The sequence below is a fragment of the Notolepis coatsorum genome (assembly GCF_963971535.1).
Source record: "Notolepis coatsorum genome assembly, chromosome: 19".
Lineage (NCBI taxonomy): Eukaryota > Metazoa > Chordata > Actinopteri > Aulopiformes > Paralepididae > Notolepis > Notolepis coatsorum.
In genome coordinates this window covers 67,537,242-67,564,741 of record NC_140183.1, presented here as the reverse complement: position 1 = coordinate 67,564,741, position 27,500 = coordinate 67,537,242, and the positions used below count along the sequence as shown (strand labels likewise).

The 27,500-nt window shown below is 44.1% G+C and overlaps 1 protein-coding gene across 1 annotated transcript in view; it reads right to left on the bottom strand.

Moving 5' to 3' along the window:
• Positions 1 to 27,500, bottom strand: part of adamts16 (ADAM metallopeptidase with thrombospondin type 1 motif, 16) — a gene marked incomplete at both ends in the record, with an annotated part of 101,345 nt that overhangs the window by 65,598 nt on the left and 8,247 nt on the right. The window contains 3 exon segments of the mRNA XM_084336689.1: positions 4,214 to 4,416; positions 11,410 to 11,515; positions 11,897 to 12,337. Coding sequence (XP_084192815.1) covers positions 4,214 to 4,416; positions 11,410 to 11,515; positions 11,897 to 12,337 — 750 coding nt within the window.

Genomic DNA, 27,500 nt, shown 5'->3' with positions numbered 1-27,500 from the left:
GCTACATCTACTGTATAGTCAACAAGTATCCATATATTGGACCACATAGGCCTACTACAGTATTATATCAGAACACACATGTGTTCCTGATTCTGCAAGTCCCTTTTGGGTCAAATCTTCTTCTAAATCCTATTCGTCAAGACACTCAATCCTTTCACAAACTATAATTCAATTGAAACATTACAACGTCTGCAATGATATTGGTCAATTTCAACAACCGTGGTTTTCCGGGGCCTGGGGGGTGCGGGGGCGGTATCGTCTAGGCGTCTCAGCGGGTGTGGGCACAAACCATGGTACTCGTGATGTTGTGGGTTCAAGTTTGGCTCGTTGCCCACATCACATGCCACCCCAGCCCCTTTCCTCTCTCTATTCCACGTGTACTGTCTCTCTCCACTGTGTACCAGCTCTACACTAATAAACTTCAGGGAGGATTCGGGTTATTTTCAACCGGCCCTATTTATCATCTTGCATCATCCGGATCCATTCAGACAAGGATGACAAAGACAAAGATCCTTCTCATCAAAGAAGTGGACCACATAGTGATTGAACCACATAGGGATTGAACCACATAGGGATTGAACCACAGAGTGATTGAACCACAGAGTGATTGAACCACATTGCTATGTAGTCCCTGGTTTGAATCACCTAAAGGAAGTCAGTGGTAACCTAAACCTAACTCAGATGATAACGGAACCGACTAGACCCAACTTGAAAGACAACATTTTGGCCACTGGTGTGTTTTTGATCTAGGTAATAGTGGTCACTGTCCTACTGCATGTGTGAGGAGTACGAAAATGGAAAAAATTAGGTCACATACGGTCATGAAAAGGAATTTAAAATGTTTGAATTCAAACCCAGCTCAGTTTTGGAAGGCAGTTAACTTAAAGAAAAACAAGACCTCTAATTCACTACCCGCTCATATTAGTGTTGACGATTGTGTTATTTCTAGCCCAAACAAAATGTATCTTGCATTTACTAAACACTTTGCAGTTGCTGGGAATCTGTTTGATAGAGAATATATCGGACTTCTTCCTGTTGATCTTAATGTTGATATAGACACTGATTGTGTGAGTTCCGTGGATCACACCCCTCAATTCTCCTTTAGGGGGCTTTCTCATTAGGAACGGGTGCTTCGCTCCGTCCTCGCTCCATCCTGAGTGTGAACTCCAGTGCAAACTCCCCCCCTCCCTCTCCCCCTCTGGTTTGTGTACACACTGCAGTCTGGTTCGCTCCGGTTTTTGTTTACGGTTTGCGTTTTGAGCGTGTAAGCTGCCGTAGGCGATGATGTCACTCTCGAACGTCAAGACAGGAAGAGTTTAACACACGGTGATGGAAACTGGATGCCCGATATAAAGAAACGAATAACCAATAAATATGAATCTTTGAGCCTCTGTTGTCAAGCGTTGTCAATATAACCCACCCCCTTTTCTCACAAATGGAACTTGTGTCGTGGAGTCCGCTTTGAACGTTTCCAGGGTTAGCGGCTAACGCTAGTTAGCTTAGCCTATTTATGGGATAACTTAGCAGCTAACGTTAGCCCATTGCTTGCGTCAATTATATTGCATGTCACTGGTCTATAGAAATAAATGCATTCGAACAAGAAACTAATGTATAGACATAGCAATGGCAACAAAAATTGCCAGGCCTAATGCGAGCCAGGGAGGTCTTGGGCTTGTAACGTGGCTTCATGTTTTCAACACATGCTTGTTTGGTTGAGGTCTGAACGCGCCAAATTGCCCATAAATATAGTTTTTGTTGGTATTGTCCAGTTGTTGCTGTATGTTTTTATCTGCCCAAAATTCAAGCAAGCATGAAAGCATTACAGTAATTCAAGTTTCAAGTTTCAAGTTTCTTTAATAGTTGTCATACAGAAGTACAGAATACTTTCATACAAAATGCTTCTTACTGTTACGCTCCAGAGACTGTGCTAGACAAGATAGTATCAAATAACATAGTATAGCATGTAATTTAGAAGAAGAAAATGAGGTCACAGTGTTCGGTATAGACATATGTACAATGTTCTGAGTTACCATATAATATACAATACTATGCAGTGTACTAATGTACAGTACTATATAGTGCAAAGCAGAAATGGGATGAGGTACAATTTAGGTACAATTTACAGTAAGGTGTACGGGTTGTAGTGCAATCCTTCATCAATAAATATAAAGTGTGGGGAGTGGGTGCTACAGTGTGTTTGTTTAAAGTGGGTGTGTGCTATAAAGTGTGTGGAGTGGGTGCTACAGTGTGTTTGTTTAAAGTGAGTGTGTGCGTGTGGATGTGTGTGCTATGTGCGTTTGGTGGTTGTTGTTGTGTAGTGTTCATTGTTCGTTTAGCAGCCTGATGGCCTGGGGATAGAAGCTTCTTCTGAGTCTTTCTGTGCTCGCCTTGAGACTCCGGTATCGCTTGCCTGACCGCAGCAGTTCAAAGAGGCAGTTGTTCGGGTGACTGGAGTCTTTAATGATTATCTTAGCCTTGCCCTTGCAACGCTTGTTGTAAATGTTCTGGAGGGTGGGGAGCCCCCCTCCAATTGTGCGTTCGGCTGAACGTGTCACTCTTTGTAGTCTGCTTCGGTCTTGTGCAGTGCTATTCCCAAACCAGGAGGTGATGTTGCCGGTCAAGATGCTCTCTATTGTACATGAGTAGAAGTTCTTAAGGATCTTCTGACTGACTTGGAACTTCCTTAGGCGCCTGAGGAAGTAGAGGCGTTGTCGTGCCTTCTTCACAACACTGTCAATGTGTGTGGTCCATGTCAAGTCCTCGGATATGTAGGCTCCGAGGTACTTAAAGCTGTTGACTCTCTCAACCGGTGCCCCGTCGATGCTGAGGGGGCTGTAGTCCTTGACCCCCGACCTCCTGAAGTCCACAATCATCTCCTTTATTTTGCTGACGTTCAGGGAGAGGCTGTTTTCCTGGCACCATCCCGCCAGGACCTTGACCTCTTCCAGGTAGGCCCTCTCGTCGTTGGCAGAGATCAGGCCCACCACCACTGTGTCGTCAGCAAATTTGATGATTGTATTGCTACTCCGCTGAGCCACACAGTCGTGTGTGTACAGGGAGTAGAGGAGGGGACTCAGAACACAGCCCTGGGGGGCCCCTATGTTGAGGGTGATGGATGAGGAGGTGCAGTTGCCTGCTCTCACCACCTGGGGTCTGCCAGTCAGGAAGTCCAAGACCCACTGGCAGAGGTCATAGTTCAAGCCCAGGTCCCTGAGCTTGGCTATGAGTATGGAGGGGACTATGGTATTGCATGCCGAGCTGTAGTCGATGAATAGCATTCTCACATAGTTCCCCTGCCTCTTGTCCAGGTGTGATGCTGCTGTGTGCAGCACATGGGCTATGGCGTCCTCCGTGGACCTGTTGGGGCGGTATGCAAATTGCAGGGGGTCCATGTTGATGGGGAGGGAGGAGCAGATGTAGCCCTTTACTAGCTTCTCAAAGCACTTCATGGCTATGGAGGTGAGAGCTACAGGGCGGTAGTCGTTGAGGCAAGCAGGCTTGGATTTTTTGGGTACAGGGATAATAGTGGACTTTGTGACGTTGTGTGTGTCAGCAAGTTGATACAGCAAGCCTCTTCCGTGTTTTGGTACAAGCTTGCACACCATGCCCCCCGCTCCATCGTCGGGGACGCTGGTTCGCCCCAAGACCACCTATTCCAGCGGTCCAGGTTTGGAGCGAATCAGCGTCCCCGGTGATGGGGGAAGCGTTCTCATCAGGGACGATCACACCCTATTTTGGCGCGATCACGCTCTGATTCGACCTCGAATGGCTAGTGTGAAAGCCCCCTTAGTCCCTTTTCACACGATGAAGTATTAGACGCTCTCCAATCCATAGATCCCAGGACCTCTACAGGTGAGGATCATTTCCATAATGCTGCAATCAGGTGACAACCTTATATATCCAATCAGACGTCAGACCGGATGTCCCGCCTCCCTGGGGTCCTGATCATCCTAACCTGATCATCCCATAAATGATCATGTAAAAAAAAACACTTAAAACTCAAGTAAAAACGTAAACCGTTCTCACATCAGAGCAGAAACATTTAAAATTGCATATCTCACCAGGTTGAATACAAAGTTGACATTTAGATAAGCACAAGTGATAAGTGATAAGATAAGTACACTTAGTTGTCAGAGTTGTCGCCTTCCTACTAACTTGTTGTACAGAACTTGCTTTGGATAAAAGCTAAATTACTAAATGTAAATGTCCTCACCATATTGAGGACGGTCAGGACGTATGTCGTGATGTTCTCGTGGCCGTGGTTGTCCATCATCTTCTTGTCCACCACGACCAGCGTCTCCACGTTGAGCTTCTGGTTGGCCTCCGTCTTCATCAGCACTGCCCTCTTATTCCTGGGGACGAAGCTGTACTCATCAGGCTGGATGAAAAGATCCTCCTCTGGTGGTTTGGGCATATCTGGAGAGAGATAGAGGGGATGTGAGTAAAACATATTCATATCTGGAGAGAGATAGAGGGGATGTGAGTAAAACATATTCATATCTGGAGAGAGATAGAGGGGATGTGAGTAAAACATATTCATATCTGGAGAGAGATAGAGGGGATATAAGTAACTATACAGATGATTTCAGTAAACGTATTAATACAGAGTATTTTAGTAAAATGTATTCATACAGATTATTTTAGTAAATGTATTCATACAGATTATTTTAGTAAATGTATTCATACAGATGATTTTGGTAAACTTATTTGTACAGATGATTTTTGTAAAAGTATTCATACAGATTATGTTTGTACATTTATTAATTTTAGTATGTTGTGGAGTGAATTATTATTAATATTTTCTTTACATTGAGGTGTGCAATACCTTCCTTTCCATGACAGTGTTTTGTTAATAAATAACCAATAAAGTTAAAAATAATAAATAATAAAGTAATGTGCATTTATTTTTATTTTTTTTAATATGCTCATTATTATTATCAAATATTAGCTCATTTGAGTATGTTAATAACCAAATAACAGTCACAATATAAAAGATTGTTTATTCTGCAACATGTAAAGTTTCACTCGGATAGGATGAAAGTAATGTTTTCGCCTGGCGTACCCCCCCTTTAAAAGAGATACTGGACGTGCTACTCCACCACCTTCACATCGACAACAGCAAACTCACACGCCTAATGGGAAGCCTTATCAGACCTCTGCTTAGGGAACCAAACCTGAGTCAGACGACTGCAAGGACTTAATCTAAACATCAAATGACCCTGCCTGCCCTGTTTTTAACTCCTCTTTTGAAGTGGAGGAGTTGCCTTTGGGAAAACGGCATCTTCTCACGTCCCTAATCCACTTCCACGCTGGAACACCAGCTCCATATTACATACATCACTCAGAGCAAACATTTTCAAAGAATCGAAAAGCAATGTTGCCTTTGACACGTCTAATCTCCACGAAAGCATTTGCAGGTTATCATAAACTTTCACCTTTGATGGTGATAAAGATCCAAGCTGGCGAGTTTGCTTACACAGCCGGAAAGCAGGTGAGAGACCAAAGTGCTTTTTTGGCTAAAACATGGCACAGGTGTTGGGTGATGTCATCCCCTGGGAATGTAAACATGGGTGTGTTTTCACAAGAGACGGAGAGACAGCTGTGGTTCCATGCTGTAATGGTGGTGGTGGTGGTGGTGCTACCCCCCCTCCCCCATTCCTAACCCTGCTCTCCACCCAAACTCCCAGTGAGACCCAAAGTCAGCCACTCTTAAGATACTTTCTTGACAAACAAACAAACATTTCTAGTGGTGTATAATTGCTGTTAATAATGATGATGATGATGATAATAATAATACATATAATAATACAATAAAATATAAATCCCCTTAATCACCTTCCAACCAGACATTGAGGTGGAGAATGTCTTGAGAGCAAATATTTGTCATGTAATATTGATTCCCTAGGCCTATAGAAACTGAAACCACTTAAACCGTCCAAGCCACACTGCAGGCCTTAGCGTTCAATTCTGATTTATCGCTTCGATCTGATCTTTTTAGTTTGGCTGTTCATGTTTCAATTTTTTTTTATGTGGCCAATATGTGAACCGATCATGCTCCTGAACTGACCTGCATGCACATATTAACAATAAAGAAGATGGACGTGAAAGAAATTGTGACAAATGTTAATCAAGAGTGACGTACACGTTGCATGAAAGTCATATGACTGTTCAGACTGAGGTGGCATTGCAAAACTGTTATCTGATTTAGGACCACATCATTTATGAAAGTGGCCCAAATCGGAAATGAAAAGCTCAGATTCCATGTGATTTGTGCTGTTCACACTGTCATGAAATAATCAGATCTGAGTCACATATGAGCAAAGATTTGGTCCGCTTGCAGTGTGAATGTAGCCTTAGAGCACCATGTGAGCACATGATCACATCGGATGATAGTAAATATTGACAACAATGGCTGTGATCAATACAGATGGCATTCTTCTATCACTGGCTCATCTGAAATGAAGCAACTTATCAACCAAACCAAAATTGTCACATAATCTTGATACCACTTCTTGACAGCAGACACTGGTCAAATGTTTACATTAATATCAAAACCTCCCTTTGAAACTGTCCCAAACATCCAGATGCCAAGTCCTTATTGAAGTGAACCAAGCAATGTCAGTGGAATGTAAGACAAATATACATAAGTTCTAAAGTAAAATAAACAAAACCTTTGACACTGCAGGGTTGTAACCTTCTGACACGGCAAGGTCAAATGAAGCCACTAATGACATTATCCCACACAGCACCATAACATAGTGTAATATAGTCATAATAACCATGTATTATGATTGTGTTCACATACTGTATAAGATGCCTTAAGGTCCCCAGAGTTTGTTCAGAACAGGCCTGGGTCAATCTGCATTTCGCTATGATGCCCCTAAACTCATGGAATGAATTCCAACAATCCTTAAAGCTTGAGATTCTCCCCTCCGTTGCAGAGTTTAAAACCTTGATCTCCAACCTTTGTCAATCAAGTCCGTGTTTTAATTGATTTGTTATCCTTACTATTGCCTCGCCTTTTTATGATTTTATATGCAGTGTGATTTTACATGTATTATTTGTTTTGCTTACTTCTGTATGTACACTCGACGTGACTGTAAATGAGGGAAACCTCAGTTGCCTTTCGACAAAGGTTTCAAATTAAATGAAATGTTATTAACAGTAACTAGCGTTAGATGTAACATTTGCTAGCTGACGTTAGCTCTAATGTTAGTTAGATACTTTCTTGAGAACAAACACCGGCCACTGCGTAAAATGAATCTAAAACAAACAAGCCTTAAAGCGGTTTCAGGAGAGGAAGTACTGGAGTCCCCCCCTCCTAATGGTCCTGCTGTATTGTAATGGTCAAAGACAAGAGACAACCCCTTATTGTCCCCCAGGGCGCTGTTTTCCCTCAGCCTCTTTGAAATAACCTGACGCCCTTGAGGTCAAACACTAACGCGGTAACTAAAGATGCCAATAACTAATAGCCGAAACCATATGTGTCAAAGTGATAGGATACTGTAGCATACGTGAGGATTTCTCAACATAAACGAAGTGCAAAAAAAAACTCCTTTGACATAGATAGCCTCTGGTGAGGTCAATTCTCTACACTAATCTATCTATGTAATGTGTTATGACATGGTCTGAAATGTGTAGAGGTAAACGTGTGTGGGAATGTTCTTCTCTGTGTCCTATGTTCTATTTCCCCTGTTTAAGTATATTAACCTTCGGTGTGGGCGGGGGGCAGGAAACGACTTGTTTCCTCTTGTTTCAAAACAGAATGCGTAAAGTAATAGGGCAGAACGGGTCAAGAGTTTGCCGTTTCAAATAAACATGAGTGATGTGCAATGTCCCCCGTGCCATCATCTCAAGACGAGCGGCGGACTTCGGGTGTTAAAGGTAGGATCTGTGATGTCGGCGAACAGCGACATTTTGTCTGACGTGTGAATTGGATTTCAGTGGGGATGGGGAGATGGGAGGGTGGGGGGTGTTACACCTGACCACACCTCAAGGCTCTGCCGGGGAGAGGTCTGGATAAATCCACAGTATAGTAAGTTACTAAGCTCCAAGCCCCCCTGTTGGACCAAAACAAACCGCAAGACCAAGCGGGGCTCTTTTGCCTACAGGTCGCTGGGAACTATCGATTACTAATCAAAAGTCGTTAAACTGTCATGCTACCTGGCGATCTAGCAAGCTGTACCCAACAGCGGTGTAACAGTTAATAGGGTCCCATCTCTGTGGATATTCTTTTTTGGGACAAAATAAATGTGCATAAACAAATAATTTTTTTTATAATTGAAAGACTATTTGAATATTAAAAAAATCGATGCCCATCCCTAGATTGTACCTTTAAAGGGAACAGGGTGAGTGTGTCTGTGTCACTGTGGTCATCAAGTGGGCGGTTCCCATCAAAAGTGAACACACCCAAAGTAGCACATCTAGGGGTCAAAAGCAAATTCCAGAATCTTGGAACCCCTTTCCTTTATGCGACCATGCAGTTCACTCAGCAACGCCTCAGCACCAGCAACAGCCTCTCAATTCTATATCAATTATATGTCACTATCGTTAACCACCTAAATCATTTTGACAACCATTTCTAAATGCATGTTGCTGACTCAAGTGTCATTATGCACGGATAGGGAGTGCAGACGACAGCAAGAGAAGCATGTATCCTGCTTCGTCTTCTGCAAAGAAGCATGGATACATTGAACTGACACTACACAGAGTACTGTGTAAAGAAGCATTGAACTGACACTACACAGAGTACTGTGTAAAGAAGCATTGAACTGACACTAAACAGAGTACTGTGTAAAGAAGCATTGAACTGACACTACACAGAGTACTGTGTAAAGAAGCATTGCACTGACACTACACAGAGTACTGTGTAAAGAAGCATTGAACTGACACTACACAGAGTACTGTGTAAAGAAGCATTGAACTGACACTACACAGAGTACTATGTAAGGAAGCATGAACTGACACTATGTAAAGAAGCATTGAACTGACACTACACAGATTACTATGTAAGGAAGCATGAACTGACACTATGTAAAGAAGCATTGAACTGACACTACACAGAGTACTATGTAAGGAAGCATGAACTGACACTATGTAAAGAAGCATTGAACTGACACTACACAGAGTACTATGTAAGGAAGCATGAACTGACACTACACAGAGTACTATGATTAGAATGACAGGAATGCAGATGATGAATAGAGACTCAGTATTCTAGCTCGCTCATAAAGAAAACCCTGTTTCGGTACTGTGACCTTGTAGACACCCTGTGGCAGGTCACAGCGCCAGAACCCTTTGAGCTCTGTTTTCCATGCAGGCGCACGGCTGGTGCAGGCACTGGTGCAGGCATGTTGCCAATTCAGTTGGGTAGCGAGGCAAATTATTTCCGTTTACGCGTGTTTGGCTCAACATGAACCCACCTACGCTGAGATGGGTGGGGTGGCGCATGTGTGTGTGTGGGGGGGGATGTCAATAAAATTAATCTGCAGGTAATCTTCACTACATCATCCTAGGCGAGGGCACACAGGAACATCTGTCTGTTTTGAGTGATGTTCGACTCTGCGTTCCACCCCACTTTGAATTAAATCCTTCAACACATTTCTAACTGAATACATTGTAATCTGTTAATCACAACAAGCTATCTAAGCTTTACATTATGGTTATTCAATGTAATGTATTCCTCCTACTGCATCCATTTTGAGAGAATGAGCCACGCTGTGCCATGGATGACCGTGCATCTCTGGTCACCAAATGGCCAAAAGTAAGTTTGATGTGTGCCTGCACCCTGAGCTTACACCTGTACCTGCATAGATGCATATATCATGCCAGTTAGGGTACCTTGTGTTGATGTATATCATGCCAGTTAGGGTACCTTGTGTTGATGTATAGCATGCCAGTTAGGGTACCTTGTGTATACTGTTTACTTTTACTCTTCAAATTCTTTATTGCCTATATTTATTGTATTTATTGCCTATTATTATTTATGTTTAGATTATTATCCATACAGATGCATACAGACCCTCATCTGCACCTTTGTTCACGCCATTTATTTTTCTCATATTTTTATATTCATAGTTAATTATATTGTTTACACTGTTAATTTGTTCTCATATTTTATATATATATATATATATATATATATATATATATATATATATATATATATATATCATTTTGAATGAGAGAATGCCGTTACATACTTGTTATTAACTGTATATTAATTTAGAATGAGATAATCCCCTTACCTACTTGTTATTTAAAGTGGACAAAGCAAATTGACAGTATCATAACAAAAATAGGAAGGAGCATAGCTGTGACAAGAAAATGCACAAAGTATTTAACACCAACCACTTTGAAAGAAGTCATCCAAGCTCTGGTTTTGTCACATCTTGAGTACTGTCCCGTCATATGGTCATCAGCAGCAAAAACACATATACAGAAACTTCAAATAGCTAAAAAAATAAGGGTGCCAGACTAGCTCTCCACTGTTCAAAGCACACTAACATTGGAGTTATGCACAGAAATGTATCATGGCTTTCGGTTGAGAAAAGTCTGCAATCCTGTCTCATTACTTTTCTCAGAAATGTTCAAGTTGTCAAAAAACCACAGTATCTTTATGATCATATAGTTTACATAAGAGCAGAACATGACCATATGACTAGACAAGCTACGTCAGGCCATCTACTGGCACCTAAACCCAGAACAAATCTACTAAAATCTTCTGTGACTGGAACTCATTGCCAAGCTACTTTGCTGAAATAGAATCCAAAACCACTTTCAAGAAAAAACTAAAATACCATCTACTAACGAGCATGCACTGAACCCTTATGGCATAGCGATGAAAACCAATTGACTGTTATGTTGATGGCAGTGAGTGCTGCTCAGGAAGCACTATTTATTTGATTTAAATTATTTTATTTTAATACTTTATACTAATAAGTATCTTGTACAATATCATCCTTAACTGAGGATGAGATTGTTAATGCTGTTGATAATGATGTAATTGATGATGTAATTGATGTTGATAATGATGTAATGTATTGAATATTGTTGTATTGTTGTAAGTGCTGGACCCCAGGAAGAATAGCTTTTGTCAAGTGCAAAAGCTAATGGGGATCCTAAATAAACATAAACATAAACATATCAACTGTATATTAATTTGCAGTAGAATGAGAGAATGCCCTTACATACTACATACTTGTTATCAAATGTATATTAATTTAGAATGAGATAATGCCCTTGCATACTACATACTTGGTATCAAATGTATATTAATTTAGAATGAGAGAATGTCCTTAAATACTACATACTTGTTATAAACAGTACATACTTTTAGAATGCCCTTACATACTACATGCTTGTTATAAACAGTACATACTTTTAGAATGAGAGAATGCCCTTACATACATTTCTTCCGTCTCCCACAGAAGTGCTGTCTCTGCCCCTCTTCCTGTTCCGAGTCACTGTCATGGTGATGGTTGTCACGGTGATGGCTGCCGCCATGATGCTTCATCTGGTCATTGTGGTTGATGCTGTCATGCCGATGGTTATGATGGTGGCTGCCATGTTGTTGTTGTTGTTGGTGCTGTTGTTGTTGTTGTTGTTGTTGTTGTTGTTGTTGTTGTTGTTGTTGTTGTTGTTGTTGTTGATGTTGATGTTGTTGTTGTTGTTGTTGTTGTTGTTGTTGACTTCCCTGGTAATCTTTACTAACTGCGTTGTTGGTCGGATACGTCTGCGATGATATGGATCTCTTGTGGAGAGCACGCGGCTCATTACCGGTTAAGTTTGTCCGCGTATCTTCAGATTCTTTGTGTATAATCGATCGTCTGTGACTAGTTGAGTCTGTATGTTCGTCTGTAGATCTCTCGTGAGGCATCGAATGACTTGTCAGTGCCTCTGTAGACTGCAGGTAGTCGCTGTGGTCTGTCCGTGTGTCTGTAGACTGCAGGTGGTCGCTGTGGTCTGTCCGTGTGTCTGTAGACTGCAGGTGGTCGCTGTGGTCTGTCCGTGTGTCTGTAGACTGCAGGTGGTCGCTGTGGTCTGTCCGTGTGTCTGTAGACTGCAGGTGGTCGCTGTGGTCTGTCCGTGTGTCTGTAGACTGCAGGTGGTCGCTGTGGTCTGTCCGTGTGTCTGTAGACTGCAGGTGGTCGCTGTGGTCTGTCCGTGTGTCTGTAGACTGCAGGTGGTCGCTGTGGTCCGTCTGTGCCTCCGTGTGCCTCTTGTACAGTATGTGGGGCTGGTGGCTGGGGGGTCCTGTGAAGTTCTCCCTTCGGGCCAGGCCAGGGGACACAGGCCTCAGGAAGTAGTCTGCCTCCCGCGTCCGGATCAGACCTGACTAGAGGCAAAACAGAAAGGCTTGTTAGCTCACAACATGGCGATCGGCTACCGATCCAGACCCGGCGCCATGGGCGGGCATTAGGGGGCCGGGCCCGCCCACTGAGTCAGCTGTGCCCACCCTGGTAAAAAAAAACATATTTTTTTGGTCAATCAAAGTCGACTATCCAAATCCAAATAGTCGGGGACAGCCCTAGTGGGCACTGATGTCAACAACAACACTACTGAAGCTAGCACGGCACTCTGTGAGAATTTGTTTTCTACCCTCAAGAACGTCTTTACAGAACATCGCCTTAGTATGCTTCATCGACGCAAGGCCAATTTAATTCAGTTGGCATTTGAGAAGGACTTAACAAAAAAGTTCAGGAATGAGTGGAGGGGCAGTGTTTTAAGAAGATTTCACTCTGTCCCCAAACGCCGCTTGCCACTCTACTAATGATGGTGAGTAGCCTGTGGAGGAATTTTGCTAGCTTTTTTATGCACCTTATTTTTGTCAGTTCAGTTCAGTTTGTCAGTGAATTCAGAAGTGTTGAATAAATGGAGACTTTTCAAAGATATAGAATAGAATAGAAATGTATTATCCTGAGGGAAATTTGACACTGCAAATCACTCAACATTAAACATTTAGACAGAACAAGTCACGAATAAGAATAACAAAACAAATGGCCTAAGAATAGAATACAATGAAATAGAATAAAAATAGAATAAAAGATACAGTAAATAAATACAGTAAAAATATCTACAGTCTACAGTAGGTGTAATATTGCACAGTGCTGTTTAAAAAGTAAGAGTCCAGGAAGATGGTAACTGTCACTCTGTGCTCAGTGATGCAGTGAGGCACAGTGATGCATTGTATAGTCTGATGGCTGTCGGAATGAAGGACTTCCTGTGCCGTTCAGTGCTGCATTTAGGTAGTGTGAGCCTATAACATGCTCCTCCTGTCAGCCAAGTCTGTGTATAGTGGGTGGGAGGGGTTTTCCCTGATGGCCTGGAGCTTAGCAAGGTTCCTCCTCTCCGCCACCCTCGCTAGAGTCCAGCTCCACCCCAACCACGCTACTGGCCTTCCTGACCATCTTATCCAGCCTGTTTGTGTCCCCTGCTCTCAGTTCGCTGCCCCAGCAGGTCTGTTATATATATATATATATCCGTTCAGTCTGTTTTTGTATAAGTGAATGTTCTTAAGATAGAGAGAAATTAGATTTTTCAATTGCCTCTCTGCTGTTTAGTTCAGCACCGTGGGCAGCGCCAAGCAAGCCACAGCGCCGCTGTCCCAGCTGAAACGTATAAAAGGGAACCTGTGTTGAAAAACCATTGTGCCCCCCCGAGAACATTTTATGCCCCCCCCCCCACTAATTTGTTTCTGCAGCCTGGTCTGCGTTCAAGTTAACTAAACCGCTGCTTACCTGAGATCCCTGGCACTGTTGTCCCAGCTGAAACGTATAAAAGGGAACCTGTGTTGAAAAACCATTGTGCCACTGCCCCCCGAGAACATTTTATGCCCCCCCACTAATTTGTTTCTGCAGCCTGGTTTGTACCGATCCAACTACATCCCGGCGGGTCAGCGGGCCTGGCAGCACCCAGAGCTCTTCTGGGTCAAGGTCCAAGATGGAATTCTGTCCCGCAGCCCCGCTGATTGTGGTTTGTGAAAAATACAAACAGACACGATCGACGCAACGCGGTGCACATCTCCCACGTGAGTGTTCCTATTGTGATGAACACAAAACAAATCTTGATTTCTTAAAACTATGCGCCAAAACTATTTAAATAGGCCCATGTTGGGGCCTCACATGACAAGAAAATAAATGTTTTAATTAAAGGATCTCGATCCCAAAAAAGGAGGGATTTGGACCCCGGACTGAAAGACCGTAATAACCCCACCATGTCAACTCCAATTCCGTTAAACATAACACATGAGTTAAATAATTGACAGAACAGCAGCCATATCACATACTATCTCACAACAGCCCCCCCCCCCCCCCCCCCCCCCCCCCTTCTCATTTAGGGCCTTGCTAAATCTGTCTCTGTCAGCAATTAGTCATGATCAGACTCTGAAGTCATTGCTAACTGACCCCCCCCCCCGCCCTCCTAAACGTCGACCGACTGACCAAAAAGGGCTCAATTACCGGCCGTGTTTCATCATGTCCAACATCTGTTCCGCTGCTCAGGGTCAATCCTTATCCCGGAGAGAAAATCTAAACAAGATTTAGCTAGTTAGGCTTAGTTGACTGAGTGTCAAACACAGAGGGTGACGGGCGCAATGTGGAATCTGTCTAGCTAGCGAAAAGCATAATTGCTTCTCTTTGTTCCTCGCAGATGCTCGAGGAACACTAGGCGGAGGAGAAGCCAAACCTTTATTCGCTCTCTGCATCTACGGTCTGTGGGAGCTCCCCTGAAATTTCGTTGTATACTGTGCAATGACAATTAAAAGTCTATTCTATTCTATTCTATTCTATTCTATTCTATTCTATTCTATTCTATTCTATTCTATTCTATTCTATTCTATTCTATCAATGAACCCTTTCTCTGCCACACTACCAAAGGGTTAACCCTTTCACTGTGACAATACAGACGGTTAACCCTTTCACTGCCACACTACCAAAGGGTTAACCCTTTCACTGTGACAATACAGAAGGTTAACCCTTTCACTGCCACACTACCAAAGGGTTAACCCTTTCACAAACACACTAACGATAGGTTATGAATATAACCGTAGTTCTATGAGTACTAGTGACGCTCAGCGTCATTCTGCACATATCTCACTTCGTGCATATGCACTGAATAAAAACTCACAATGTACCTTTACATACCAACATTCATCTGGCCACACCCCTATCCGCTACCTTCATAAGCAGGTGTGTGGCCCCACACTCGCCTCCTTCCCAATCTTTCACCACAAGGCAAGATCAAAGGCTGCAGTGGCGTCACTAGTAATCATAGAACTACGGTTATATTCATAACCTATCGTTCTATATCGTACTAGCTTCCACTCAGCGTCATTCTGCACAATGGGAGCTGAGCGGGAGCTTGAAGCTCGACAAATGTACCCCACTGGGTAGGGCCGCGGGAAGTCCGCGGGAAATGGGGGTGCTGAGATATTGATCGTTTTTGATTAATATTTTTTTTTTTATATAATTTTTTTTTTTTTATAAAATATATATATTATATAATTATACTTGTAGTTGTATTGTCTGCGAGACATCGCCACCACACAACAAGTCAAAATGCTGGCTATCTGCAAACAGCTCCACTGTCTGTGTGTATACTCTGCTTTGGTCAAATCACATTTAGCGTGGGGCCTGAGAGTGCTGGGGCTGACGTTCTGCAGATGGGTACTATTGAGTCAGAGCGTTCAACAGGGTCTGAAACGTGTTATGAGGGGGTGCTGAGATAAGTGATATAATAATAACGTCATAGGTTTACCACTCTGGTAAACCAACACTCTCGTTCACTAGAGACCGCGCTCTCACACTCAGCTCTGCGGAGCGTGCGAGACAAACATGTAACATCACAGCCCAGCTTACCCCAACTGTTGCGCCCTCCCTCTGCAATTTGTTCCCTGCATACATGATCGCCGACATGGAAAAGGTCTTCGACCACCCTCCCGGGGGCTCGGATAGTTCTGCTGGCTTGTTCACGCCAGGGAAACCGCAGATATATATTCCTTTACTGCGAATTCAGCGTCCCAAAACTTCCAGGCTGAGTCTATTTTTTTTACCAATGGATTTCCAGTTCCGCGTTGACGCTTCCAGGCCGCGTCTATTCGAATCCCAACCGGTTCATGCGTCGGCTACACGCTGTTAATAACACTGCATTATCGAGACAGCGCCCCTATGACGATCTGGCAATGAATTCCAAGAGTAGGGTAAATCTGCAGTGCTGCTCCGAGTAGCCTCGGTTACAATGGAATAATAAAAGCCAAAATAACCATGCAGTTGCAGTTACACTCCCCGCCAGCAGGGGGTGCTGCAGCCCCTGCCGCACCCCTAGTTGCCGCATCCTTGCCACTGAGGCCCCCCACAACCATCAGAACCGGGGAGGACCGAGCCCCCCGACCCTCCCTAATGGAGGATACCCTCCCTATTGGAGGACGGGAGGGAGACGGATCCGACCGTGCGAAGAGGAACTCGAGCAACTCAACGCACAGGGTGAGCAGACCGTGGCTTGACCCCACGACAACGCACACGCACAACCCGCATGCCACCAGGGAACGAACGGAAGGAACAAACCTCGTTACCGCCCCCAAAATCACGGGGTCAAGAGCAAACTCAACCCCGTGGCAAGGTCATAGCAGCGGAGCGCGAAGGAAGACCCAGACCCACTGAAGGGACTGGATCCCCCCGGAAAAAGGGGGCCCGGAGAGGTCAACGACGCCACAGCATCAAGACCTCACCAGGCGGTCACTAGTGATACCGCCCCCCACATCGCCAGCGTATTCGGACAGGGCCCATCCAAGAGCGGGCCCTTCCCCCCACTAGCACGCCGCCTGGCACACTGACCCTGGCATACTCAGGCAGTCAGCATGGCCGTAACTCGAAGCACTCAAGAGGCTACACTACAGCGGAAGCAGGCAGCGCACCGGGGAGACGACCTCCAGAAGAGGTCGATCCCTCAATCCAGGCAGCAGGCACTTGACCCGAGCCTGGAGCACTGCGGACGAGACAGGCGCCAAAGGGGTCAACTGAAAACAGCACCCCGGCGGAAGGGGCGTATGCTGGCATTTTTGTGCACCATAACAAAGCCTCCACCAAAAAACCCTGACTCTCCAGAGGGGCCGAGGCAGAGAAGGCTGACACGATTTTTCCCCCTGAAAAAAGCACAAGTCCCTCAGGGTACCAGAACAGAAGATCTGCGTCCCTGGCGGACAACGGGTTATAAAGCCGTCATTTGAGGCTTTATAAAAGCAGCACAATGAACACAAATCTGTCAGTGCCGAGTCCGACCTCATCTTAAATAACAAACAGCATTGCTTGTTGTAGTTAACAAAGAGAGGCAGGGCTGATTTTGCAAAAATATATATACTTTTTTTTTTTTTTTTTTATCGAATTTTATTTTCATATTTGAATCCCATGCCCATCGAACGAAGCTTTGAAGCTTAAAAGTATTTAAGACAGCCCTATTAAATGGACTGTTATATCTTATTAAATTGTGGACATTTATTCTGTAAGGTTTGGTTCTTTCCCCACCACGGGCTTCTTGAAGTACTGTGATGATTGGTCCGCTGCTCTCCCACTCGCTCTGTTCCTTTAAGCCTACTCGCTCTGGTTCCATTTGTTTTCTGTTAATCATTTCATTCCCCTATTCACACGCTTCTTCCCAGAGACGTCGTTGATTGGTTCTCCCCCGTCCACACGCTTATCAATCACATCCCTCAGCTGTCACTGCTTGTCAATTAAGGTCGCTTTCACACAGGGGCTGTTTGGTCCGGACTTTCGGACCAGAATTCGATAATCCGGTTTTTCGGGTCTGTGTGAATGCGCGTCGAACTCGGTCCGCGGACCAAGCAGGCGAACTCTGGTCCGCCTGAAAACGTAGGTCTCGGTTCGGCTTCAGCGGACCAAACGCGAACCAAATATAGGAAGTGATTATTATTACCACTGCTCGCAGCACTCGCTGCAAAACAAGCACACTGCATCTAATCTCTCTATCTATCTATCTATCTATCTATCTATCTATCTATCTATCTATCTATCTATCTATCTATCTATCTATCTATCTATCTATCTATCTATCTATCTATCTATCTATCTATCTATCTATCTATCTATCTATCTATCTATCTATCTATCTATCTATCTATCTATCTATCTATCTGCTTTGCACTAGATAGTACTGTACATTAATACACTGCATAGTATTGTGTATTGTATATTATATGGTAACTCAGAACATTGTACATATGTCTATACCGAACACTGTGACCTCATTTTCTTCTTCTAAATTCATGCTATATTATGTTATTATGTTATTTGATACTATCTTGTCTAGCACAGTCTCTGGAGCGTAACAGTAAGAAGCATTTTGTATGAAAGTATTCTGTACTTCTGTATGACAACTATTAAAGAACTTGAACTATCTATCTATCTATCTATCTATCTATCTATCTATCTATCTATCTATCTATCTATCTATCTATCTATCTATCTATCTATCTATCTATCTATCTATCTATCTATCTATCTATCTATCTATCTATCTATCTATATATGTCTGTGCATCTTGGGAAGAAGGAAGAAAAAACGCGGCTTATTATTATTACCGAGGCGCGCGGCTTATTATATTATTAAAACAGCTACTTGTGGGCACTCATAAAAACACAGTGGTCTACAAGTTGTTTAGCGAGAGGATGGTGGTAATGTGCTTCAATAGAACAATGGATCAATGCCATGTCAAAACTCGGCTCTGCTGATCTGGGCTCCGCAGTACACACACAGACACACACGCGCGCGCGCGCACACACACAGGATCGCAGCCACACACACATTTCCACTGTCCAATAGACAAGCACCCTTTTCGACCGCGTGACATTGTTCAGAAGGTCTCGGTCCGCCTGACAGAAACCTGTGTGAAAGCAGGCGAACCAAATGAAGAATGCAACAATGTTGCAACTTCACCCCCAGAACCGCACCGAGTCCTCCAAAACTCTATGTGAAAGCGACCTAAGCATTCCCGTATTATTTATACCCCGTTTCCCCATTCAAGTTTTGGTTGGATCGTTTTGATATTTCAGTTGCATTCGCCGTTCCTGCTGCCTGCTGTTGTTTCCCTGTGCTTTGCCTCCAGGATTTTCAAGAAGCATTCCTCTTGGACACCCTTTCCCCGAGGCGACGCGCTCGCTCAGTTCTGTTCCAACGCTCTTTACGCACAACGCCTGGGTGAGTTTTTTATGACTGTCTTTGATCCAATTCCGTTTTTCGTGTGTTTATATAACACTGAAGATTTCCAGCTTTTTATCAGACAGTCACTCACCCAGCGTTTAGCCTTTTTTGGATTGTTTCATTGGGATAATATTTTGGCCTAACATCTCCCACTGTGTGTTTACACACCGAAGATATTATCACATTGGATTTGTATTTTGGGACTTCGCTCACAGTGTTTATTTTGCACCGAAGATATCTATCACTTGGGATTGTGTTTGGAACGTTACTCACAGTGTGTATTTACACCGAAGATTCTGTCACTTGGATAACTCTGTTTTTGGGTACAAGTCACCTCTCCTGTTCACCTGCTCTGTTCCACCTGCACCCTGAGTTAACTCGCTCCCTCTCTCTCTCTCGGTCCCGCAACCACCTCGGAGATTCTGCCGAGAGAAGTCTGCAGAGCGGCTCTGACGTCAGCGTCTGCTTCCCCTGACTACCATCCCGGGAGAAGCTGCAGAGCAGCAACATTCATCCTTGCTTGTATTCCAGTCTTTGTTTGAACTCTTCCCAGTTCTGTGCTGTTTATTTAGTCTTAATAAACAAGCCCTTGTTTTTGGCAACTCTGAATCCTACTCTCTTGTGTCGTTGCGTTTGGGGTCGGTGTCAAACTATAACATTACGATCCAACCAATATGACGACCCCAGCCGACACAGAGAGAGTCGTCACCTTGGGCATCGAGGGGGTGGTAAGGCGTGCCCTACGCTTCCATCGCGCTCCAGGCAATGTACCGGTTCATCGTCTCTTTGTCCCCAACTCAGTCCGGTCCCGGGTCCTCCAGTGGGGCCATACCAGCCGGTTCGCCTGCCACCTGGGCGTTCATCGCACGTTCTCCTTCCTGGCTCGTCGATTCTGGTGGACACCGTGTCTCCAATTCCCGTGCCCGGCCTCCGCTGTCGGGTCCCAGTCCCCGTGCCCGGCCTCCGCTGTCGGGTCCCAGTCCCCGTCTCCGGCCTCCCTCGCCGGTCCTCTGTCCATGTCTCCGGTACCCCTCTCCGAGCCTCTGTCTTTGTCCCCCTCTCCGGTGCCCCTGATCGCCGGCTTCCTTGGGTCCCGTCCGGGCAGGCCGGGGCCGAGTGGGTTGCCGGGTGGCTCCCGTGGAGGGGGGGGTACTGTAAGGTTTGGTTCTTTCCCCACCACGGGCTTCTTGAAGTACTGTGATGATTGGTCCGCTGCTCTCCCACTCGCTCTGTTCCTTTAAGCCTACTCGCTCTGGTTCCATTTGTTTTCTGTTAATCATTTCATTACCCTATTCACACGCTTCTTCCCAGAGACGTCGTTGATTGGTTCTCCCCCGTCCACACGCTTATCAATCACATCCCTCAGCTGTCACTGCTTGTCAATTAAGCATTCCCGTATTATTTATACCCCGTTTCCCCATTCAAGTTTTGGTTGGATCGTTTTGATATTTCAGTTGCATTCGCCGTTCCTGCTGCCTGCTGTTGTTTCCCTGTGCTTTGCCTCCAGGATTTTCAAGAAGCATTCCTCTTGGACACCCTTTCCCCGAGGCGACGCGCTCGCTCCGTTCTGTTCCAACGCTCTTTACGCACAACGCCTGGGTGAGTTTTTTATGACTGTCTTTGATCCAATTCCGTTTTTCGTGTGTTTATATAACACTGAAGATTTCCAGCTTTTTATCAGACAGTCACTCACCCAGCGTTTAGCCTTTTTTGGATTGTTTCATTGGGATAATATTTTGGCCTAACATCTCCCACTGTGTGTTTACACACCGAAGATATTATCACATTGGATTTGTATTTTGGGACTTCGCTCACAGTGTTTATTTTGCACCGAAGATATCTATCACTTGGGATTGTGTTTGGAACGTTACTCACAGTGTGTATTTACACCGAAGATTCTGTCACTTGGATAACTCTGTTTTCGGGTACAAGTCACCTCTCCTGTTCACCTGCTCTGTTCCACCTGCACCCTGAGTTAACTCGCTCCCTCTCTCTCTCTCGGTCCCGCAACCACCTCGGAGATTCTGCCGAGAGAAGTCTGCAGAGCGGCTCTGACGTCAGCGTCTGCTTCCCCTGACTACCATCCCGGGAGAAGCTGCAGAGCAGCAACATTCATCCTTGCTTGTATTCCAGTCTTTGTTTGAACTCTTCCCAGTTCTGTGCTGTTTATTTAGTCTTAATAAACAAGCCCTTGTTTTTGGCAACTCTGAATCCTACTCTCTTGTGTCGTTGCGTTTGGGGTCGGTGTCAAACCATAACATATTCATTCCCACTTATCAGACACTATTTCTGATGGTAAAATGAGCATACAAAGCAAAATACAGAATTCTGAAATATTAAAACGGAAAAAACGGAATTTGGAAAAAAATTTAATGGAATTTGGAAAGAAATTAAACGGATTTCATATGGCTCTACACTCTCACACTGTCTGGCACACCCACCCACACACACACACACACATACACATTCACATTCACATACACACACACACACACACACACACACACACACACACACACTCCTGTCTGCAACGGCGGAGGAGAGTCAGACTGAGAGAGAGCTGGGTGTTGCGCTGTTTTAAGTGAGCATGGCCTATTGAATTGATTGATTGGTTGATTGCTAATTTGATTACTGTACGCCTGGTTTCCAACTGGTTAAGTTTAGGCCCTCTAAAGTAGGTTTAAAAAAATTTATAAAAAAATAGGGGCGAAGAAAACTATTTTTTTCCTATAGGGCAAAGAAAACGTTTTAATTTGTTTTACCTACTTTCTATAGAAGCATCTAAGAATGAAGTTCTATAGAAAGGAGGTCTGCATCCCCTTAACAATTGTGTGTATTGAGCCGTACTGTATTGTACCCATTCTGCATCTGGTAATAAAATGTTCAATCAATCAATCAATCATTCCAATAACAACCGCTAACTTCATAATTAAAAACTAAAGAAAAGTTGGATGTGTTAGTTGGTTGGATGTCTTAGTTGAAAGACAGTTGGATGTGTTAGTTGGTTGGATGTCTTAGTTGCAAGACAGTTGGATGTGTTAGTTGGTTGGATGTCTTAGTTGAAAGACAGTTGGATGTGTTAGTTGGTTTTATACAACGGCAAGCAAATTTCTCGATTCTGATTGGCTGAAACAGTCCATTTACACGTATGTATAGGGCACACTCCACGCTCCTGGTCCCAGGACCCGCCCACAACCGAATCACATCACTCCGCCGTGCTGATTCTTCGGAGAAAACAAGATGGCGGACAATAATCTTTAACAAATGGATATGTTGATAGCGTCATAACGACTAAATCTAAAGCGATTCTGTCACGGCGAATGTCTTAGTCCTTTAAACAATGTTGGATGATGTAATTGATGGGTCATGAGTCATTGTAGAACAAAAGAAAAATCGCGGATTGATTGATTGATTATTTGCAATTTTATTTAAAATGTCTTCTTCCTTCCCCCTGACTGCAGCGCTCACTCTCACACTGTCCGACACTGGCGTACCCACCCACCCCCACACACACACGCGCACACGCGCACACACACACACACACACACACACACACACACACACACACACACACACACACACACACACACACACACACACACACACACACACACACACACACACACACATACACATTCACATACACACACACACACACACACACTCCTGTCTGCAACGGCGGGGGAGAGTCAGACTGAGAGAGAAGCAGCTGAGTGCTGCGCTGTTTTAAGTGAGCATGGTCTATTGAATTGATTGATTGGTTGATTGCTAATTTTATTACTGTACGCCTGGTTTCCAACTGGTTAAGTTTAGGCCCTCTAAAGTAGGTTTAAAAAAAAAAAAAAAATAGGGCGAAAACTTTTTTTTCCCTATAGGGCAAAGAAAACGTTTTAATTTGTTTTACCTACTTTCTATAGAAGCATCTAAGAATAAAGTTCTATAGAAAGTAGGTCTGCATACCCTTAACAATTGTGTGTATTGAGCCGTACTGTATTGTACCCATTCTGCATCTGGTAATAAAATGTTCAATCAATCATTCCAATAACACACAGTTGGATGTGTTAGTTTGTTGGATCCGTTGGATGCAATTCCGAGCTGCTTCCACATGAGGCAACTTCTCTCAATCATTCCAATAACACACAGTTGGATGTGTTAGTTGGTTGGATGCACTTCCGAGCTGCTTCCACATGAGGCAACTTCTCTCAATCATTCCAATAACACACAGTTGGATGTGTTAGTTGGTTGGATGCACTTCCGAGCTGCTTCCACATGGAGGCAAACTGTCTTTTTTGTTGTTGTGGGAACTACTTTTTCTGGCGGATGGTTTTCTCAATAAATCTTCGATTAATGTGTGTTTATTGTATAGCAATAAGGTTGGATGAATGTGGCAGTTGTATAAAAGCATTACACCACTTGCAGTCGTGATTTGTGAACAATAAACCATGCCTAGGGGGGTCTAACGACCACCCCTAGGCATGGTTTATTGTTCACAAACCACTCATGCGCGTGATGTAATGCTTAAATAATCATCCTTTACTTCTATACACTCAAGTTCAACACATGTTTGATGAACATTGTTACTCAGCTGAAAGAGTTGTACCCTTCCTGCTGACTTGTTGTACGGAAGTCACTTTGGATGAAAGCGTCGGCTAAATGACTAAATGTGAAACATATTCCGAGAAGATGATTCAATGCGGTTGAATACAATTTTATCTTGAGATGAAATGTGGGTTTTAAAAGATGTTTTGAATTAACCCCGATCTCTGCTCAAAGGGCTGGGAATCGCGCGGGGAGCGGTCGCCGTGGTAACTAAGGATGGTTTGAATGGTCTGAGTGGGAAAACACTTAACACAAAATTGTCCTTCGTGGCCAAATTAACCACTGGCTACAGGAATTGACTACAGTGACTACAAATATGCAAAAGAAAACAACGATATGTACGACGGATTCTTAGATACGGATGACTCTCCGTTCAGAGAGATAGGGGTCAGGTCCTGTTAGCCCGGCTAGTAGCCATCATCATCATCAAGATGGCGGCAGATGGTGGCTCTAATTCTCTGGGTGTGAGGTTCTTCGTCCCCCACAGCCATAACAATCAGAGATAGCAGGCAACCGTGGCAGCTGCGCGATCATCACACTACTGGCCCATGCAGGCTGTGTGTTAGCCTGTGTGTGCGTGTGTGTGTGTGTGTGTGTGTGTGTGTGTGTGTGTGTGTGTGTGTGTGTGTGTGTGTGTGTGTGTGTGTGTGTGTGTGTGTGTGTGTGTGTGTGTGTGTGTGTGTGTGTGTGGTTCTGTATCAGTGTGTGATGTGTCAGTAATGAGCTCCAGTGCCGACTTTCCACATTTCATCGCCACTAACTAAAACACGCCGCTCCCTTCGCCAGTCTTTCAAGCATACAACAGGAAGCCAATGGAACGGGGCCACTGGAATACGACACGGCATTAAAAACACTGAGCTCGGCCAATATCTGTACAAGTTAGTATTTAGACTGATATTTGCAGATATTCTTAAAGATCCCGTCACTCAAATTGTGTTGTTTTTCTAGTCAGGAGGCCTATTCTCTTGGAGGCCTGACTTTGACTATACATATTGTTGTTTTTGCAGAGCCTTTTTCCACATCCTTCCCCTGGAGAGGAAGAGCCTCTCAGTACTGAAATCGGAGGTGCATTTGTGAGGTCACTAATAGGTCGAAGCTCTCACGGTCCAATAATGTGGTAACTTCAGCTAAATCTTTACCTACAGTGTACACAGAACGCTGAGTAGGTGTTGACACGTCTTGGAAGAATATAAGCTGGCGACTTGGAATTCCTGGTAAATATCAATGGATGCTTGTTGCCAATTTGCACATTCATAGATCCTTGCATCTCAATGTCGTTTTCAGTAGTTTGTCCAACTATTTGGTGGGAAAAAAAGCACATTTATACAAATTGATATATTCGATATAGAAAATGTTGTAAGGGTTAAAAACACATCTGGAGGGGATATTTAAAGTAAAATCATATAACTGCACTAGCAGATTTCTAAGAAATGTCATGATAACATGACTTTAAAGAGCAGAACATGTTTTAAGACAGTGTCACTGGTCCCGGGTAAACGTCTCTCTTAACACGTTGGGTGCCGTTAACGTAGAACTACGTTTCTGTCGCCCAACCGTTGAGTGCCGGAAACGTAGATCTATGTTTTTCTCACGGTATTTCTTTTAATCGCTATTGCCATTCATAATTCAGCGGGGCACCTTGTGCATACTGTTCTGAGTGTGTCTGAGCTGGCAGACGGTCTTATATCGCCCGCTAACGCCTTCGGCCATTATTGCACTCCATTAAAAACGGGGTAGTTTCTTTTCTCTACCGAGCTGCGGCGTGGCGGCGGGCCCTAAACACTCCGGCAAAACACACGCTTGTATGGATGGTTTGGACAACTGACCCCGCCCACCCGTTCATGTGCAATGCCCAACAACGTCGGAGACAGGATCGCTGTGGATAACTGGAATGGCGATCAGATAATTGGATTATTTTTTTTGCATTACCAGGACACTATTATGAAAGCTTGCGTTGATCTGATATTTATTTCTACCGGGATTGAAGCTATCTGTGTTTTATGTGTGTGGCTGTGTGCCGTTGGGTGCAGGAGGGGGGGGGGGCGCGGTCTAAACCACATTGCATGCTTGCACGAGGAAGGATAATAATGATGATCTAGCGTTGATTTCAGGAAGATTCGATAATCAGGCGAAAGATTACAACGTGTTTATTGAATTACACAAAAACACAGTTTTCGCGTCTCTTTCCAGGAATTACTCAGAAGCACCCAAACTATATTCATATTCAAAACGGTATAAAACGGAAATGTACGGATGAAAAAATTATCCGTTTTTGCACGTTGACTGGAAGCAACTCACTGACACTCGACCGCGTTATTAGACCCATAGCTATACTATAAAATATAGGTTTAGCTCTACAAACTACAACTACGTTTACATGGGGTTAATGGACGGCAAGGCCAGGTCACTTCCCGGAAGGGGCGTGGCACTCAATGTGTTAAGTATGATTGTGGATAGTTTGACGTCTTCTTTTGTGTGATTGTGGATAGTTTGACTATCGCTCAGGTAACGTCTTCTGTAGCGTGACTGCACTATTCCCCTTGAGTAAACCTCGACGATAGACACTGAAGAATGCAACGGGCGCACCTGTACCTCCCCACCATGCTTCCCACGCTGCACGCCTGAGCCTCATATATTCTATTGTGACTGATGGAGGTCTTCATGCATGGCTCTTTTAAAGATCCCCTCCACTCAAGAACAGTTAACTCCTCTTGGAGGCATGCCTTTGACTGTACAGATTGTTATCTGTGCAGAACTTGTCACCAGAGAGCCCGTTTCACATTCTACCATTGTAGGGGGAGGAGTTTATCTTCTTCTTCCTCAAAACTGGGGGTGGCTGTGTGATGCGAATAGCCCTGAGAACCCATCATGGTCGCTATTGCCCAGCTGGCCACACTGGCATCCAGGAAATGCTAACGGCTAACGTGAAATGCTAACGGGAAACTTGTATTAGTGATCTATGCAGGGAACCAAATTAATAACACAAACAATAACTCAGCAAATCTCTTAGTTATAACAAGACTGTATGAGCTAAGAAGTCTTGTGTTTGGGTGAAACAAATTTTTGGCAAACCGATTAGGTGGATAAAGATGTGGGGGCGGGCGGGAGTTCTTTAAATAGATCCTTGCATTCTCAATGGGGACATTTTCAGTAGTTTATTAACATTATAACTATAACATTCCTGTACTACCAACATTAACCTTACTAGAAATGTTCACTTCAAACAGAGATGAGAAGAAGACTTTTTTTGAATGGGACAAGGAGGTGTGACCGTTACACCGTCATGTAGTACAGTCTGAGCTGCCACGCCAGAAGGAGGTGTGACCGTTACACCGTCATGTAGTACAGTCTGAGCTGCCACGCCAGAAGGAGGTGTGACCGTTACACCGTCATGTAGTACAGTCTGAGCTGCCACGCCAGAAGGCCTACTGTACGTCTGGAGTTTCTATATGCCGTCTTCCTCAAGTAGCGGAGAATGGTCGTTTGTCTACAGGTGGTTCAGCCCTGAGATATCGATAATTTCCCGTCCTACAGTAACCAGTGTTTGACGGACAAAAGACGTCCACAAACAGCCACGCCGAAACATATTCATGGACATATTTCCAGCAGGAAAGGCCCATTTAAGCCTACTACTTATGGGGGAAGATTACAATGTTTTAGCCACACTGTAAAAACAACTGCTGGATACCT